At 41.6% G+C, this 19,682-nt stretch overlaps 1 protein-coding gene across 2 annotated transcripts; it reads left to right on the top strand.

Moving 5' to 3' along the window:
- Window positions 1-93: 93 nt before the first annotated feature.
- On the top strand, window positions 94-19,097 carry sin3b (SIN3 transcription regulator family member B). Of its 2 annotated transcripts, none has more exons than XM_063466974.1 (19): window positions 94-585; window positions 1,727-1,833; window positions 2,457-2,610; window positions 3,692-4,054; window positions 4,186-4,341; window positions 4,685-4,813; window positions 5,483-5,572; window positions 5,746-5,864; window positions 6,136-6,349; window positions 8,882-8,998; window positions 9,146-9,384; window positions 9,818-10,001; window positions 10,892-11,747; window positions 13,864-14,033; window positions 14,127-14,300; window positions 16,676-16,768; window positions 16,879-16,973; window positions 17,482-17,680; window positions 17,844-19,097. In XM_063466974.1, the coding sequence occupies exons 1-19, from the start codon at window positions 475-477 to the stop codon at window positions 18,078-18,080; spliced, it is 3,807 nt and encodes a 1,268-aa protein (XP_063323044.1). In that variant the 5' UTR covers window positions 94-474; the 3' UTR covers window positions 18,081-19,097. The 2 variants fall into 2 exon arrangements, with proteins under 2 accessions (XP_063323044.1, XP_063323045.1); XM_063466975.1 differs by lacking the exon at window positions 94-585 and adding an exon at window positions 1,078-1,138.
- The last annotated feature ends 585 nt before the right edge of the window (window positions 19,098-19,682 follow it).

Below are 19,682 nucleotides of genomic sequence, written 5' to 3'. Positions count from 1 at the left end.
GAACTCAGCTCCTCCCATCGCTGCGACTGCGCAGTTCAATTTTTCACTTTTTTTTTTTTTTAATTTTTTTCACTCCTACTCTGGCTTCCGGACGCCAAGACAGAGCGCTGCCGCCGAATTTAAAGAGACAGGCTTTAGTTTTTTTTAAATACGAAAAACGGTAACCATTGTCTCTGGGCTTATTTTCCGATACTTCTCGCCTGGGCTCGTTTAATTCGATGGTGATGTTTCATCAAAGTCACCGAGAGTAGTAGGTTGTCTGTCATCAACCTTCATTCTGCTGGATTTCCCGTCCTTTTTTTTTTTTTTGCCTCTGTACCTAGACTGTCCAGCTAGGCAGAGTAGGGTTGCTTGCTGGCAGGCTGGCTTCCCGACCGAGAGCAAGGTTTGTCGGCTAGCCAACAACTGGAGGTAACGCCGAAGCTTCCCTCTTAAGTTGTGGTAGCGGCTCTCGAGCCTCCTGTCGCCGGGATAATGGCGAAGATTCAGGCGCACAGCACCGCGAAGCAAATAAACCAAATTCAAGACAAGCCTTACGTTATAACACAAAAGCAAGTGCAGCAGCAGCACTTCCAGAAGCTGAAGGTAAGGAGACAACGGACATGACAAGGGAAAAGTGGCTGAGAGTCAGAACCATTTTGTTCGTCGGATCATTGCATTGGATTTGAGGCTTTTTTCTCTTTCTCTCTCCTGTCGTCGAGAGTAGTGAAAGGAACGGCTGGCTAACGTTAGTTAGCTCGCTGGCCTATTAAAAGTAATTCATTGCTAAACAGCCTAACGTTAACATTTAATGTTGGATTTAGAAGCTGTGTTTCGTTTAGTGGATGTGCGAGTGACAGTGGAGTGGCACAGTTAGTGGTACTTTCTCATTTGCCATATCAATAAGTGCTTCTGTGAGCAAACGTTAACTCAGACCTCGTTTGTGGGAAGTTCCTCCTTGTTCGTTTTTTCAGCCACCCGAACAAAGTGGAGGACGTCAGCCAGGCTAGCCAAGAACGGCTATTTCACTTCATTAGCAGCTTCAGTACACGTTTCTTTGTTATAGTAGTGTTTTAATATGTCGTACTGTTTTTGCCAACGCGACACTGTTGGCCGGGGACCAGCTGTGACTAAACATATTGTATAAATTTGTATGCGGGTAGGTGTTGCAAGTGTTGGTGGAGTTATTATCGTGAGTCGACTGGCTCCTGGCTAAACGTTAGCTACAACAACCCTCTTTAAGATGTGGACTATTTGTGACAATGGCTTGTGTGAAGACATTTTTTCCCCCTTTAGCGCAACCTAAACTAGCCTAGCTGTGGTAGCGAAAGAAAGCAGTGGAGTAATGAACAAAAGCTGCCTGGTGTCTCTTGTGTATGCCTAGTTATTTATTTATTTTAGCGTTAGTTGTACAGCTTGTACTGCTAACCAGAGGATTTGTTGATGTTGCACTTTGGCTGATAGTGAAGAAATCAGTCAGCATTCACGTAACTTCACGTATGCAGCACTGAAACAAATCTGTACGATGGGGCTACCTGTAATTTCATAGTACAAATCGCAAATAAATGCATTTATTAATAATGCAAAACGTAGCATTTGAAATCTATAAACAAGCTTTGTAGCTGTAAAATTATCCACCGTGAGCACCACGACTGGATTCTGGGGAAAATGCTGCTCCATACATCCAGCTGAGACTGTCTGTGCTTTGTTCTGTACTGATTTTTTTCTTCCTCTTCTCCATGTTTAGGTTGAAGATGCCTTGTCATATCTGGACCAAGTCAAAATTCGTTTTGCGAATGACCCTGGGATATATAACAAGTTTCTCGACATCATGAAGGAGTTCAAGTCGCAGAGGTATCATCGGGCATTTATGCAAACAAACCACAAGTAACTACTATACAGGGGCACACAGGGAGCACACTGATTTCTGTTGTGCAGTTTTTAAGGGAGGTGGTCCAGATCCACTTTAAAATACAGTGGGATCTTCATTTACCCATATGCCACCAAGTCTTATGAAATTCAGCTTGATGGTTTTTGTATAATCTTGTGACCAACTGGCAGCTGTACCTCTGCCAGGGTGAAAACCAGAAGTAATGGGAGTTCTAGTAATGCATTCTTAATGACATGCATTCCCATACATATTCTTTAGATGGTAATTGTGCTGCTTGTTTGTGGAGTTTCATTACGTTGTGCAGTTTAATCCCTGACTAGTTCTGTTTCACAATCTGGAGTTTATCAGTGCATATGAAACTGCACATAGCTTCTTACTATAATTATGCGACAGGTATTATTATCTTGAAATTAAACGAGGACTAAAAGCAATTCCTCTTTGCTCCTTTTTCTTTTTCTTTAAAGCTAACATGTATAGCGCTTATTAATAACTTGTTTTCTGTTTTTGCTTTGTGGTGTTTGAGAGAAGTAGTTAATCAATCTTTCTCAACCAAACTTCTAAACTATCTGTATGTCTTCTGAAATAGCATCGACACACCGGGAGTGATAAACCGTGTATCACAACTGTTTCATGGACACCCAGACCTCGTCTTGGGCTTCAATGCCTTCTTGCCACCGGGGTATCGGATAGAGGTCCCTAAGAATGGGATGGCTTTCCTTCAGTCTCCTTTCGCTGCACAGGTAAGATACTCTTTTTAAAGAAAAAAATGCTTTCTGTACTCAGATATCAGTAAAGCAATGTACAGCAGTGTATGCTGACAGCATTATATGTTTAAGACCACAGAACATCTTAGGAGGAAACAGGTGTGGTTCTACTGCCCTGAACTTCAGCTGAATGATCTGCTTGAAAAAGCCCCCACGAAGATTTCACTACAAAATGTGACAGCAGCTTTGTAGTTGAACAAAATTTCAGCTGGAGTTCTGCTTCTTCCTGTGCATTTTTGGCTGAAACAAGCACTTTAATTCCATCACAAAGAGCCAAATATATACAAGTTGTATATAAAAAGAATTTCAGAGATTAGGAATCTATGTTAGGCTTTAAAAGAATTTTACGGTGTGATACAAAAATGACTACACTGAGGAATTTGTAATGATTTCACTCGGTGGCATTCAAAACCTATTTGGTCCGTGTCAGATTGAGTTAAACTTTTATATGTGTCACCTCTTTCCGTTTCTGTGTACAATTTTATTATTTTAAAGTAAAAGCTGGGAACTAACTTCCAGTGATGTTTTGTTCTGAGAGATGGATCGTGCTTAGGTAGTGGATGGCAAGATAATGGGATTTGGGCAATCTTAGGTGTGATGTTAGTGTGACTTGGGATTTGCATCAGAACTGCTTTCCTTTAATACTGAATTTAGATTACAAATACATTTATATAAACATCCAGTCACTTTGCTTTCTGAACATTAGGCATACAGTATGCATAATGCATGCGTTTCTTTTCTAAAACCTATGAAAGTTTAGGTAAACTTTTTCTGTTAAATATTTTTTTTTATATTTAGTGCTTTATGTTTACTGTGTACCTTTTGTCTACAGTTACAATTGTTATTGTCTTATATAGAGTTTATACACTGCTAAGGGAGGGATTTAAAACGAACCCACAGAGCTAGCTTATGTTTGAGTGTTTAATATTTCTGCAGCAACACAAGCACATTAAAGTTGTTTACGTCATCATTTTAACTGCACCTGCATATACAAACAGATATTTCTCCCCAAGTCGTAAATAAACGGTCTTTTTCTCAATGCATCTCTCGTGTGCAGGTATCCCCAAGCCCGCAGGGGAAGAGTCCCGTCGCTCCTGCTGTTGCTGCGACCTCGGGTAGCGCCTCTTCCTCTCACTCTGAAGTGGGACCTGCCCAGACCAGTGAAGTCAAGGTGGCCACAACAGAGCCCCTGTCTTCATCAGCAGCAGGACCTCCAGAGCCTCCCAGCAGACTTTCTCTTCCCCTGACCAGCAGAGAGAGCCAAAATCCAGCAGCCACCTCATCTGTGTCCCCGCCTGCCTCAGAGACGAGCCCAGTAGAATTTGATAGCGCCATCAGCTATGTCAACAAGATTAAAAACCGTTTCCTGGACCATCCAGAGATCTATAGAGCCTTCCTAGAAATTCTTCACACATATCAGGTACTGTAGAAGTAAGGCCATTAATACTGCATATTCATAGCATAAAAGGTGTAGGGTTTTGACTTGCAGTTTCTGAGTTTTGTTTTTATTTTGTGTGTGTGTGTCTCCCCTATATCTCGATAACATTTTAGAAAGAACAGCTGGAGGTGAAGGAGAGTCGAAGCAGTCGAGGCAGCAGTGGGATGACAGAAGATGAGGTGTTTTCTAAAGTTGCCAGTCTCTTCAAGGGGCAAGAAGACCTGCTGGCTGAGTTTGGACAATTCTTGCCCGATGCCAAGAGATCACTGGTGAGTTGAGCAGCATAGACGGAGATTTCTGATGTTCCACTTGGGAAGCAGATGAAAATCTGCACAGTTTGAACAGAAACAATTTGCAGTCGGGCACGAAAGCAACATTTCTCATTTCCAGTTATTTTAACACAGTTTACAACAGTGACATTTTGTATATTTACTGCTCTGAAATGCCATCATGATAATATTCGCATATTCACAGTGAAGTGCCACTTTTGAACAGCTGAATATATAACTTGTCAAAAACGTTGTATTTCTGTCAGTCAGTTCCCTAAGAAGTTCCCAAAGTCCCAAGAAGTACTACTGAGCATTTTTTGCCCATGTGCCTCCTCTTCTGTAGTTCACAGGCAGTTCGCTCACCGGGGGGAAAGAGCAGCTGAAAAGGACAGAGGAAGAGGACACGATAACCAAACAGAACAAAAAGAGACCGAGGCCCATACTTCTCCAGCATATGTCCCCACTGCTCAAGGTAAGTTCTTCTCTCTTCAGCGGGTCAGTCAGTGAAAGAGACAAAAGCTGTGCATTATGAGAAAAATGCTACGTTTTATGATTGCTTCTGCAACTTCATCATCTTGTGAAATAGGGTCTAAAATTTTTGACATATTCACGATTAATTTTAAAAAAAGAGAGGGAGATGGAGCTTTGAAAGACACCATTCATGTTACAGACACTACGGAACGACTGTTACCCTTGTGGACTTTTTATTTTCTTTTACTTTGGTAAAATTCTTTATTTTCATATACAGATAAATGTTGAGTAACACAGTAACAGTTTAATTGAAAAGAACTTACTGAATATCAGTTTATTTTTTAAATCTGTTACATTGAGTCATTTCTATAAGTTAATGTGTTGCATGTAAGCCCCATGATGTATGTCATTTACTATTATGGACACTACAGCCTGCAACATACTGGACAAAATGTGTCTCACAAGCTTGTAACATAATTACAGTGTGTTTGCATTCCTTTACTTCATTTCATCAGCACCAACTCATTTGCTAGAAAATAATTTTGTGTTGCACAGACAAACTTGTTTCTTTAAAAGTTTCAACAGCTGTTTGGGATTTTCCAAAAGCAGTCACAGACACTTTGAAAATTAAAGTTTGTGATGTTCAGATTTTATTCTTTTCTTTATTTAGAAAAAAATGAAGTATTCCTGTACCAAAGATCAGTCCTTTGCTTCGGTTGGCAAACATGGAGTCTTAAGAGAATTTTCCTTCTTTGATAAGGTGAGGGATTCTGGGCTGTAATTCTGGATTTTATTTATTTAATTTTTTATACTAAATTTTTAATCCCATAATGTTTCCTCGTTTTTTGTTTTTGGTTTCTTTTTAAACTGAAACTTCTTTTTTTTTTTTAAAGTGATTGAGCGAATTTTATTGTCAACCCAACTGTCGTTTAGGTTCGTCGCCTGTTTAAAAGCCAGGAAGTATATGAGAACTTCCTGCGCTGCATCGCCTTGTTTAACCAAGAAGTCGTTTCAGGAGCTGAGCTGCTACAGCTTGTTACTCCTTTCTTGGGGTGAGTGGATGGAAAGAATTTTGAGATGGATAAAAAGAGACAAACTAATGTGGAAATGGTTTATGATGCTAATATCCAGTGTTAGTGAAGCAAATGGCAACAAATATTAAGACATTGTTTGTTTTTTTTGTTTTCAGATATGACATTCAGGTCAACTTTACAAATTTGAAAGTTATCTCTAAATGGTCGTCACAGGGCTTTTTATACTAGCTGAGAATACCAGATGTACTTCAATCATCTGTCATTAATAATTTTGTCCATATCCTTGCAGGAAGTTTCCTGAACTGTACACACAGTTCAAGTCATTTCTCGGGGACAAAGAGCTCTCTCATGCTGTGTCAGGGCTGTCGGATCGTTACATGGAGGGAGGAGGGGGCAGGGAGGTGGATTATGCCTCCTGCAAGCGCCTGGGGTCCAGCTATAGAGCACTGCCCAAGACCTACCAGCAGCCTAAATGCAGTGGGCGCACGGCCTTATGCAAGGAGGTATATCTACTTAGAGTTTACCAAACAAAGATCACTGCATCATTTCATTTCTTTAAGTTATCTGTGTGCATTTGAGCCCCTTTCATCTGTTCCTTTATATTTCTTTGACAGCATCTTAACATGTTGGTTTCATGTCTGAATTTAAATGTTTATTTTTTTTCAACATAGCACAAGTTTGAACTGCATGCATAGAAACTGATGTATAGATACGCACAATATTATGATTCCTGTTATTTTTGCACGCCTCTTTTGTGCCTTTGTCCCTCGCTCAGCTCACCTAAGAATGTCATTGTGTTTGAGGACTCCCTAAACCTCACATAACATGAGGGGGTGGGCGAGGTTGCCAACTTAAGTTTCTGTCTCACACCTTCAGGCTGCCAAATATGAGGATGTCTCGAAGCTCTTCCTTTATGAAAACAGCTGCTGTGTATGTTAGTAAGCTCTTATGCACACAGGGCTGAATCTTGCTGACAAGTTGTTGTTTTTTTTTTGTGTTTTTTTTACCCCACATTTATTTCATCATCAACCCTGGTTGATAAACATCAGTCCATAAGTTACAGCTTGCATGCTTTTAGCTGTTTGAGGTAAACGTGAAGGCTTTTACAAAATCACACATCTTGAATGTCGACTTTCCCTCTTTAAGTTTGTTTGACTTGAATATTAAATTACAAATTTGATCAACTTAACATTGAATTGTTGAAGCATAACGGCTCCTAACGCATGTGATGAATCGGTATTGTCTACACGTAACACGCAACTAATCAATTTAGTTTTCTAATCAATTTAGTTTTCTAATCAGTTGTTTTTTAGAAAAATGTTACTATCACTATGTTTTAAAACCATGCCATTTTGAATCTGTATAATGCCAGTGGTAACAGCTTGACAGGCATAAAATAGTATTTCTAGGCCAGCAAGTCAATTCCTAAAAAGCTATTAGCAGAAACTTGTCATTTCTCAGCATGGTGTGCAGTGTGTCCTCAAAAAAGTTTGAGGGAAGTGGAAAACCGGACAAGCGGCAGACAAAATGAGTGTCAAACCTAAAAAAATTCTCTACAGTAGATGAACAATATCTGAAAGTCATGTCCTTAAGAAATGGGGAAAATAAAATCCAGCAAAGACCTGCAATGGAACCTTTCAGTTGATCATCTAACCCTATCCCTGATCAGTATCTAACAGGAAATAACACTATAAATAATTCCCTTTTCAAAACTCTGAATAACCACAGTGATGTACAAGACTCTGACCTCATATGTCACTTTATGCATCACTGATGTAATGTTTTGCAGATACGGTGAATATCTTGTGCTCCAGAGAGCCATCATTGCTCTTTTTCTGATTGTTGTGGGCGTGTCTGAATGAAGCTGCGAGTCAGTCTTCTCACATTTTCTCACACTTTATTGCCACCTGTATTTTAGTGAAATGGTGGGAAACCAACGGCGGAAAAGTGCATTGCTTGTGCATGTGTTTCTGTCTCGAGTGCAAAGTACACAAAAAGAGGAACTCACTTTTGAAAATGTAGCAAAAGGTTATACATGCAGTTAGGAGCACATGTATACACAGATGTACTGTTTGCTCAGTAGTACGCACATCGTGTGACCACCTAATAGAAACTTTGACCCTACTGCCATATTAGGATTGCAATTTCAGAAGCATCTATTACTTAGCAGTCATCAGGAGCATGTTGAGGGAAAGAAATCCTAATTAATGGCCTAGTAGCTGGTAGTGGATTATGGTTATGCAGAATAAGATGAGTACAGTAAGGACAGGGAGGCAGTATGTAGCTTAACCTCCTAAGACCCGAGCTCTTCCACGGCATGCATATTTAATTTTTCTTTGATATTTGGGCTGATTGGGACCCGATGAATGTAAAAACAAAAAATTACCAGATTTTTTTTATTTTTTTGTTTTTACCTAATTTTTGTTTCTAAGAAAAATGAGAGCCACATGAGGATATTCGTTTAAAATTTCGATAGAACGGTAGCAGTATAATGTCCTCGTAAGTGGATATCAGGCTCTTGTAGAGCAAAACTTAGTATTTTGGTCTAAATAACCCAAAATGTGATGTCCACATATGTGGACGCCAGGTCCTAGGAGGTTAAAGATGTTTTTCCTTTTCTCATAGAAAAGTTTCAAATAACAAAGGCAGCACAAGTAATCGCTGAGGCTCAGCCTCCAGGCTGCTTTAAATCTTTCCTGCATGTTTTTCTTACTTCTGGCTATGTTTGATGTCATAAAGAGGGCATACCCCTAAAATATGCCTTCTTGATAAGGCGTGCTGTCAGCATGGCAGCCTCGCGTACCCTCTCTTCAAATATTTTGTGTGCAAGGGGCACCCAATCAGTAGAAAGATGCCTTAAAGGGATCTGTGCTACAGCAGATTGATCAGGCGATGATATTGTAACTTAATTATACTTCCTGAAGTCCAGAGTAAAAATATCAAGGTGTAAATGAGCATAAAAAGCAATCTTTAAAGTGTTACCACAGAAAAGTGTGCTGGCATGAAAACATGTGTTTTTATCTGTATGTGTACAGGTATTGAATGATACCTGGGTGTCTTTCCCCTCCTGGTCAGAAGATTCAACCTTTGTTAGCTCCAAGAAGACTCCTTATGAGGAGCAGCTGCATCGCTGTGAGGATGAAAGATTTGAGGTATGTGCATCTTAATGTTAGCGTTTTTAACAAGTAGAAAATATATTTTGTGACCCCGAGGATGTTTTATTCTTAAACATATATATCGCGTGGTGCTAAGCTTTAGAAGATGCCCTCTAAAAGCCGTCTCTAACACTTATTCTTTAGTTGGATGTTGTTCTGGAGACAAACTTGGCCACCATCAGAGTCCTAGAGAGTGTCCAGAAGAAGCTGTCTCGCCTCTCACCAGAGGACCAGGACCGATTCAGATTAGACGACTGCCTGGGCGGCACCTCTGAGGTCATCCAGCGTCGTGCGGTGTATCGTATCTATGGCGACAAAGCCCCTGAGATCATCGAGGGACTGAAGAGGAGTCCTGCTACCGCTGTGCCTGTGGTGCTGAAGAGGTCAGGACAATCTCTTTATCTCAGAATTCCCCAGTGACATCTGACATGTGCAGACACTTTAAGCATTATAGCTACAATATTCTTTCATATGCATATGAAATAGCAGGATGTTGAACCAACACATCTAATGTTTACATCACTGTGGCTATAGAAGGAAAACTGTTGATTATACTTCTGTTTACATGACCAGCTGAGAGATTTAAGCAAGTGACAATATGATGGGAATATTCAGCTGCTGACAGCGTGAGCAAGATCCTTGTATCAACATGGAGGTCTTTGTGCACCCTGCTACACGAATAGTGCTTTCTGAAGAACTGCCTTTTTCCTTCCAGTCTAACATGTGAAAAAACAAACGCACTGTGGTGACAAAATAGATTCAACTACATGAATGTTTTTTTAGGCGTTAACTTTAAAGCTTTTCTTTCCTCTCCAGGTTGAAAGCTAAGGAGGAAGAGTGGAGAGAGGCCCAGCAGGGTTTCAATAAGATTTGGAGGGAGCAGTACGAGAAGGCCTACCTGAAGTCCCTCGACCACCAAGGAGTCAACTTCAAACAGAACGACATGAAGGCCCTGCGGTCGAAAAGTCTTCTTAATGAGATTGAAAGCATCTACGACGAGGTAAACACTCTTCTATCCGCGACCTTGAATGGTGATGAAAAGATAACGAGGTGTGAAGCCTGATATAGCAGTCCTGCATAATCGCTTTTGTATAATCATAAGAAGAGTCAGACTCAATGAGGGTATAAAAGTGTTGATTATAGTGTAACCTGAATATTATCCTCTCACATTTTCTAAAATTTAAAAAGATTATTCTGGTGCTTACAATTCATCAGTCAGGTGCACAACATGCGTCACCTGACTGAAGTTGCATATTTGACATTTTAACTTGTTCAAACTTCTGATGGTTCTTTAGGATTTCACGTCCACATTGACGTTACTAAAGTGGACCTATTGTGCTTTTGTTTTCTGTCAGTGGTACAGTGGCCAAAGTTGAGGTCTGTGATGGGTAATCCCTATGAGCCAAAATCCCTGGGCAAAGCTCTGACCACCAGCCCCGCCTCCTGCTGTTCAAACCTTTTGTTTGTCATGGACAGCCAATTAGAGGACAGCTAACTTATGAGGAGGGTGGGCTTAAAGGGGGAGGAGCTAAAACAGTTTTTACAGACAGGAAATGAGTTGAGGGCCTGAACTGAAATAAATAAGCATTATTATGAATTGTGAGTATGCAAAGCTACTCTAGTAGCATTTGTAGTAAACACAGAGCTATATAGTTTTCCTTAAATGGCTTTGCTCTAACATCATGGCTCATAATGAAGATGGTGTGTTTCAGTCAAAAGCTCCAGAGCAACCGAGTAAAGGACATTGAGTGTAGGTGTTTTTTTTTGGTTTTTTTTGTTGAAGGGATTTGTCAGAGGTCAGTGAAACCTCTTGGTGTCAAAGGTTTCCGCATTTCTGCTTGGCCTGTAGGAGTTTCCTTCTGCTGTCTGATTTTCTTCTTTTTACCTCAGCGTCAGGAGCAGAGCACAGAAGAAGGTGGTGTTGGCCAACAAAGCCGTAATGGTTCAGCCTCATCCAGTGAACCTCACATGGTGTTTACTTATGAGGACAAACAAATCCTGGAGGATGCTGCCTCACTCATCATCTACCACGTTAAACGACAGCCAACCATTCACAAAGATGACAAGGACCACATCAAACGCATCATCCAGCACTTTGTCCCCGACCTGTTCTTCTCCCGCCGCGGCGAGCTCAGTGATACTGAAGAATGGACGGATGAGGAGGCTGAGCCGGAAGAGGGAGGCGATAAAGGAGGAGGTGGAACCGCCACCACCGCAGCAGGCGGAGGAGGAAATGGTAATAATGCATCAGGAGCAGCAGCCAGCAGTTGTCAGTCTCAACCCCAACCTGTCCAATCACAGTCCCAGACCCAGTCCCAACCGCAGCAGCAGCTCAACGGTGATTCCAGGAGGAGGCGCTGCAGCCCATCCCAACCTGCAGAAAACGAAGCCTCGACCACCTCAAGCAGCATAAGCCAGCCTGCTGGATCCACACCGACCCCGGGGTCTACACCTATGGAGATGAGCTCGGGTGCAGCCGGGGAGAAGGTGGACCTTCGTGACCCCGAAGCAGAGCACCAAAAGGAGCTGGATGGTGTCTACAACCTGTTTTTTGTCAACAACAACTGGTATTTCTTTTTGCGGCTGCACCAGACTCTGTGTTCGCGGCTGCTGCGGGTTTACCGACAAGCAGAACGGCAGCTGCTGGAGCATCGAGCTGAGCAGAGCAGAGAGAGGCTGCTGATGGCAGAGGGACGGAGGGAAAAGGCGTGTGACCTCGCTATGGAGCTCCGCCTCAAGCAGCCCAGTAAGTCCAGTCTATGTTTACAGTTACTCACATCTTTACAGTCGTCAGGTGTTTGATTTTTAAGTGGGGTTGATCAGCTGTGATGTAGACAGGTAAGCTCAGTGTGGGTGGCTTTATTCCAGATCACTGAGCAATAATCACACGCTGTAATATACAAGTTACTTCATCAAGACGATTAGATAATTAGTTTCAATAAATGTGCACTGAATCAGAATGTGCTTTTAAATTGGTGTCAGTCACACTATTAAATAAGATTAATGTTTGCTAAAGGGAATAATGTTCCAGATATGTTGAAACATTTCTCAGTGTTTAAAACAGCACGGCAATAAAATAACGTTTGAAAAATGATTGTTCTACTAATGCTACGTGTACTGTAAACCTTTATTTAGTTGACTTTGTTCATAGTCTGAGTGTTGTAGTAGCATTGTTGTGTTTTGTTTAGGGAAGAAATCTGTGGTGAAAGACTTTTTTTGATGCTCTGAACAGATTTGCAGGACCTGTATGGGCCAGTTAAAGGCACTTTTCTGAAAGTCTGTTTAGGACTAGGTTTACTGGTTATCAAAAACAAACTAAATTCTTGTTCAGCATATTACAAGCTGTACGTGTAGAGTGTCTTAGGCCACAATATTACATTCCTTGTAATATAAGACACAGAAAAGCCTCTTGTTTGAGAAACTTTCAAATATTTAGTCATTTTAACTGATAGTTTCTGATAACTGACTTGTTGCTGCAACCCTTCTTCAGATCAGAAGAATCTGTTCTTCAAACACACATCAGGCCTTCCTTTTGTCAATAACTGCTTTTGGTTGCCGAGACAGGGTCTCCACTAGGCCTGCACAATAAATCGAACTAATCAAAGAAACCCCTTTACACATTTGACCAGTCGAATAGAGCCCTTCACGGCATTAACCAATCAAATGGATTAGAGGCCCGCCTCCTACTCAGGTGGGGAGCGAATAACGCTGCAGCAACGAGTCAGAGTTGTAATGGCTGAGAGCGAGATGCATGATGAGAACGCTACTGACTATGAACTCGTGGCTAAAAAAAATAGTACCTCGCTTATTTGGAGGTACTTTGGATTTGATAAAGACGACGTTCTCCAAACACAGGTATTCTGCAAAACTTGCCGAACACTCATGGCAACCACCAGAGGAAACACGACTAATCTCCACGATCATCTTCAATACAACCACAGAAAACTGTTTGAAGAGTTCCAGAAAGATAGGGCTAGCCAAACAAAGGTTGCTAATGTTAAGACAAAGAGCACAGCAGTCCAACAGCCGTCTCTGTATCAGAGTTTTTCAAGTGGAACTCCTTATGAGAAAACGTCGAAGCGGTACAAAGAAATAACAGAGGCCATTACACATTTTTTGGCTAAAGACATGATGCCTATAAATACAGTTAGCAGAGAGGGCTTCACCAGTCTGATACATAAAGTGGACCGGAGATACCGCATCCCCTCACGAAACTACTTTTCCCATGTCGTCATTCCACAAATGTACGAAACATGCCGCAAGACCGTCGTGTTTGAACTGAGCCAAGCTGAAAACTACGCAAGCACTACAGACCTATGATCAAGTCGTACAACGGAACCGTATATGAGTTTCACAGTGCACTTCCTCACCGAAGACTTTGAACTGAAAACATGGTGTCTAGAGACTGTGTATTTTCCAGACTCTCACACTAGTGAAAATATAGCCCATGTATTACGTGAGGTGCTAGCCAGCTGGGATCTTAAAGAAGACCGACAAGTGTGTTATGTTTATTTAAAACTAATTATAGAGACCGGGAAGGATGTCTTTCAGAATTCAAGCCTCAGAAAATTTTTTATGGGGGCAATTTTTCAATGTTAAAGTGCACTTTGTTGTTACACTGCTAACACAGCAGCTTTCCTTAAATAAAACTGTTGCAGTAAAACAGAAATTATGCATTCGTTTTTTTGTTTTTTTTGCTATTTATTTTATTGCAAGTCATATCGTTATCGCAATATTGATCACAGTTATCGCACATCGCAGGTTTTCCTAATATCGTGCAGCCCTAGTCTCCACTGCACATCCACACGGATGATTTAATGAGAAGCTGCTCTAACAAAAGTGCTGTCCTTTCCCTTCCACAGGTGAGGTGGAGTTAGAGGAGTATTACCCAGCTTTCCTCGATATGGTGCGCAGTTTGCTTGATGGCAACCTGGACTCTACACAATATGAGGACACGCTGAGGGAGATGTTCACCATCCACGCCTATATCGGCTTCACCATCGACAAAGTCATCCACAACATCATCCGACAGGTAAGCAGTTTCACACACAGGTTAATTCTGTAAGTCCCGTGACTCTGTAATGTGAACACTAGCATATTCTAATATTTACCTCTTTGACTAAAGTTGCAGCACCTGGTGAGCGACGAGGTGTGTCTGCAAGTGGTTGAGCTTTACCTGGCTGAGAGGAAACGAGGGGCAGCTGGGGGAAACCTGTCCTCACAGTGTGTTAGAGCAGCTTGGGAGACCAGCTACCAGTGGAAAGCTGAGCGAGTGATGGCTGAAGAGAACTGCTTCAAGGTGAGCACAGTGGATTAAACGCTTGGCCCTGTTGTTTGAAGTAGTGAAACTATTTCAGATTATCCTTCTCTGCAGTAAAAATATGTTGCTCTGCGATTTCACAGGACAGTAAAAATTTCAGAGGACTAAATGTACCCATAAAAGGAAAGTGCATCACTTAAGCTGTTTTTGTAAAGGAATGTTTTACGGACAGCGATCGTGATTGTAGGAAAACAAAAGCCAGCTCACTCATCCAGTCCAAGTATTGGAGGTTTTTTTTCCCCAAGGATTCATTCTTTACATTTTTCTCGTGCTGTTCGAGGCCTTTGGTGCAGTCGATTGAAATTTCACCTTCCAACTAATGACTGAGATTTAACTACGTTTTTGTGGACCTGAAATTATTTTATGTAACGACAGCCGGCTGTACCACAGCGTGATAAACACATTTACACTTCAATGTAATCAGATGCTACCTTTCTCTGGTACTAACGCTTTGATAACAGGTGTTGAATACTTGATTACCAGTTGTAGAAGAATGGGATTGCTTTTCTGGGATCCAAACAGTTTGCTTGCTTGTTTTTTTTTTTTGTTTTTTGTTTTTTTTAATAGATGGTATTATTCAAATGAGAAAACAGCACAGTGTTCAGTAATTTTATCTGTCAGGATTTGTCGATGTGCACCCTCTCGCCTTGCTGTACAGCCCTGTGAGCCCAGTAGGGGTCCCGAAGTGCATCACACCAGAAAACACTAATTCAAGAAACTTTATGCATAATGATATTTATGAGTATACATTAAAAAAACATGAAGGGCATTGAGAGACTACCTCATTTGTAGTGTGACTCTAAGCACAAAAGTAGTGTAAGTACTGGTTTCCTTAGAAATTTTAAGTACAAGTATAACATAACTGCTGAGCACCTCAGTTTAACAATGACACTTAAGAATTTTAATCTTGTAACTCTTCAGTGTTGAATGATAACACAGTGTTGAATATTGGGATATTGACCTTGCTTAAAGCCCTCATTTGCCACCGTGTGACCACATCAGTACTTCGCATCTACTGTTTGGTCTCCCTGTCATATAGAGTGCAGCTAGCTTCAGTGCTCGGTTGAGCCATTTGTTTAAGTTTGGGTTGCTCATTTCTCCTCCTTGCATGCTGTCATGGCCTGGTGGTGTTTTTTTTGCCTCAAGTGGTGAATCACGGTTGTTGTTTTCATCTTTAGCTTTCTTACAAATTTTGCACAGCATGCGCTTTGTTGGAGGTTGCTGAAGTAACTCTCCTTCAGATACTAAATCGTCATCAGAGACTGACATGTTGCTCTTGCTCTCAGATATGCTTGGGCTTGTGTTGTCTGCATGCTAGGGATGAGAAAATATACTATACTACTGACCGCACAGTATAACACTTTTGTGTTATACTGTGGGGGGAGAGATTATTGTTTTATTGTATTATTGTTATTGGGGCAGGGATAGCTCAGTAGGGAGAGTGGTGGCCCCATGATCGAAAGGTCGGTGGTTCGAATCCACTGAACGGCTACCCTATGGTACCTGAGCAAGGTACCGTCCCTACACACTACTCCCCGGGCGCCCAATGGCTTCACTGAGTGAATGGCTTAAATGCAGAGAGGAATTTCCTCAAGGGGATCAAGAAAGTATACTTTCTTAAATGATGTGTATAATATGGCACAGTTCTACTGAGAACCAAGAACGCTACAACATGAGGCCACTTCTCCCTCTCGGCTTCTCTTTGGTTGGTTACAGACTGTTTTTAATTTCTCTCCCAGATATCTGCTGTCCATCTTTGATTCAAGAGGAATTCATTGCGTTTATGTCCATTCGTGCAGGAACTTTACTACACAGAGCGAAAGATTTTGTGTGTGAAACAATGCAGATGTGCTTGTGTGCATTCCTACCAAAACAACACAAACCTGATGATGATGTTACATGTAGGTAGACTGATTGGAAATGAGCCAGAGCTCGGTTCAAAGTGGACGAAATATAAAAAAATAATCAGATCCAAACAGCAGAATGAGAATCACAGACAGTTTTGATTGTTTCTAACACTGTTTTGCTTCATTACAAAGACATTCAATGAAGGTGAACCAACAGCAGCCAAAAAAACCCCCATAAGGGCCTTCAATAGACTAGTTGCTCCAAATATGTTTGGTACTGCCCCTCAGTGACCGTACACAACTATGACATTCAGACTATGGTCTGCCGAGCTCCGCACAGCCACGTGGGGCCCTTTAGTTTGGGAAATTACAGTAAAGTAATTGTTTGAATAAAGCAGAGGCCTTTGCCACATAGTTCTGTGCGATGCTGACTACATGTTTGGGTCATAGTTTTGATTCAGGTGTAGTGAGGTCATTCAAACATGGGTGTTTTGTTTTTGTCATCAGGTGATGTTTATTCAAAACAAGGGTCAAGTGACAATGACCATCGAGCTGCTGGACACTGAGGAGGCCCAGGCTGATGACCCACTAGATGTTCAGGTAAACACTTATTTATTAACAATTTCTAAACTTGTTTACATGCCAGAAACTTTGAAATGAATAACTGGACTTTGATTAAACTCGTTGGAACTTGCTCTTTCCTCTGTTAGTGCCTGTCGAGCTACATGGAGCAGTTTGTAGGAACAGAGTCCAGTCTGTGCTCTCAAGCAGAGGGCTACTTCTTCAAGCCCGTATTTCTGCCCAGGTATGACAGATGAATGAACATGGCGAAGACTGCTTTAGGCTGTGTTTCTACTTATGTGACTGTATAAATAAAGGTGTGACAGTGGAAATGAATCTGTAATATATTATATTTCATTATACTTGGAAAGAGAAACCAAAGTGCATTTGAATTCCTGCACACCTTCTGCATTACGTGTCTTATTTTTAATAAACGTTGTGCTGTGATGGTGCATTTCTCTTTTATGTGTATTAGACTGGACAGAATTTGTTCAACTAAAAATCAAGTAAAACTTACAAAACTGTGTCCCCAAATTGATTTTGATTGATTTCATGTTTTTATGTTTGGTTCGTTGTGCCTCAGCTGGTAGCATTATGGGAACGCTCTGTCAAAGGTATCTGATGACAGATCTGCTGTCATCTCAGATAACATTTGTAAAGATCAACAGGGTATAACGGATGTCTTTCAGGCACCCTGAGAATATGTCAAGGCAGTTTTTTGTAATCCGCACCGTGTCTCGATTTTTTTTCAGGAACCTGCGCCGTTTTCGCCGCTGGCAAGTGCGACAGGTGGAGGCGATGCGCTGCAGGAGAGAGTGGCACCGCCAGCTGGGCGTGGAAAACGCCGGCAGTCTCGACTGTCGATTTAAACTCAACACTCACAAGATGGTGTTTGTCATGAACTCTGAGGACTACATGTACCGCAGAGGGGCCCTCGTCAAGGCCAGGAAGGTAGGCTGGCATCTGAGTTTAATTTTAGACATCCGTCCTCCGCGTGGGTCTCGTCAGAGCTCTGCTGAAGAAAAGAAATCCAACCCTGCTAGTTTTCTGCTTGTTAAATCCGGTTTTGTCTCTCAGTGACAAGTCTCTGACAGTTTGTCTTCTTCCGTCACAGTCGCAGCACAGAGTGGCAGCGAGCCAGCACGAACGCTTCGACAAGTGGCACCAGAGCTGGCTGACCAATCATGTTACAGCCTCGGCTGAACGCTCCGTACAGAACTGGCTAATGGGCGAAGATGAGGAGGATCTCATCCCCTGCAAGACTACCTGCCTCTCGACTGAAGTGAAGGGGCAGATGGTCAACAGATACCAGGTTCATTACAGCGGTAGCAAAGCCCCTTCTTCACCGTAGAGGCCTGCACAGAGATGGACAGTAATGCACACACGCGCACACACACACACACACACAGGTAAATGCATGAACGCAAAGGACATACGTACACTAAACACAGACATAAACAGCTGCAGTCGTGTCTCCACGACGTGCTCGCTCATTCACTCTGACTCACGGATGAAGAAACTGGCAGAAACGCAGTGAGTCAGTGAGTGAGCGAGAGGAGTGACGATGTGGGGACGAGGGCCAACAGACAGTGAAGTAATCAATGAGAGCCAGCTCGGCCCTGATCGGCGGCACGAGCGGAGCGCACCGGGACGAACGGAGTTCATCATCCTCAGCATCTTCATCATTCAAGCTTCTGTGGTGGCAGTAACGTTAATAAGGCTGACGGCTGAGTCAGCTGATCAGGTGAGGACTCATGAGATCATGGGATTTGTTTGAGAAATGTGAATGTCTGTTTTTTTTCTTTTTCTTTTCTTTTTTTTAAGTCAAATGTAGTTTTTAGCCTCTAAAGCCGGAGAGCCTGCCTGTGGGTCGGTTGGTTGGTTTCTGTGTGTTTATATGGGGAGATTATGGTAAACGTGTGTATGTATGTGTATCCTGCTCTCTTCATTTTTGTCTAATTGTAGGCCCACTGCAGGCTCTACAACTATAGTAAATGCGTTATTACTGTATGTGCATATATATATACACACAACAGGGATCCTGTATTTTTATATATGCATCTACACATCTAAAGATCATGTGGTTCTCTACAGTGTTTGCTGTCAGCCAACTCTTGATGTTTGTTGTTTATTTTTTTTGTATTTCCCCCTTTTTTGTGTTGTAGCTAAACAAGTTATCACTGGGGCAACAAGGAGTCCTTAAGATTAATTGGTTTAATATTAATGAAGATCAAATTATGTATCATATTCATCACCAAATGTTTAATTTTGCATTGTTCTTTTTTTGCATACTGACATTGAAAATAAAATCGAAATATCAGTGTTAAAATAGAATGTATAACATTTATCCTGTATCAGTTATCATAAAATAAACAACCTAGTTGTGAACTTCTTAGATGTTGACTAGCAGCTTGTTTGTCGTTGAGTTTAACCAACACAGCCTCGCCGACGCAAATCACAGTCACTGTTGAGGAGTGTCTGTGTGTGCAGATGGAGCCTGTAAAGTTCCTGTAAGAGATGAGGAGATAATCTGATAGACCCAAAAACCTGGAGCTCAAACGACAATGGTAGAAACCTGCAGCTGCTTCGATAACTAAAGAGTCATTTATTTTTAAAGGTATGTGCAAAAGTTTTGACAGCCCACATTTAGATTTGACTTCCAAGGAGACGGGCGCTCTTGTTGTTTGTAAAAGTGCTCTTGAGCAATAGTTCTCCAGGCCTTCAGAGTTTTTCTGTAGACACTGGCTGATTATTTTTACACAGTTGTAGTCCAGTCATGTACCTATGAATAACTAAAGAATTAAAAATGCACCAAAGCCAGTGTTGTAACAGACATCTTAGCTCGTAGCTAACTTCAACATGTCACAAAACAGAATCTGTTGTCATTTCTTAGTGGAAATCTATGAAAAATGCCAAAGATGAAACAGTTTGACAGGCATGGCATAGTAACAAA

This window comes from Pelmatolapia mariae, linkage group LG23 (genome assembly GCF_036321145.2).
Source record: "Pelmatolapia mariae isolate MD_Pm_ZW linkage group LG23, Pm_UMD_F_2, whole genome shotgun sequence".
Classification (NCBI taxonomy): Eukaryota; Metazoa; Chordata; class Actinopteri; order Cichliformes; family Cichlidae; genus Pelmatolapia; species Pelmatolapia mariae.
Note: the sequence above shows the minus strand (reverse complement) of the source record. Positions and strands in the feature narration are given on the sequence as shown.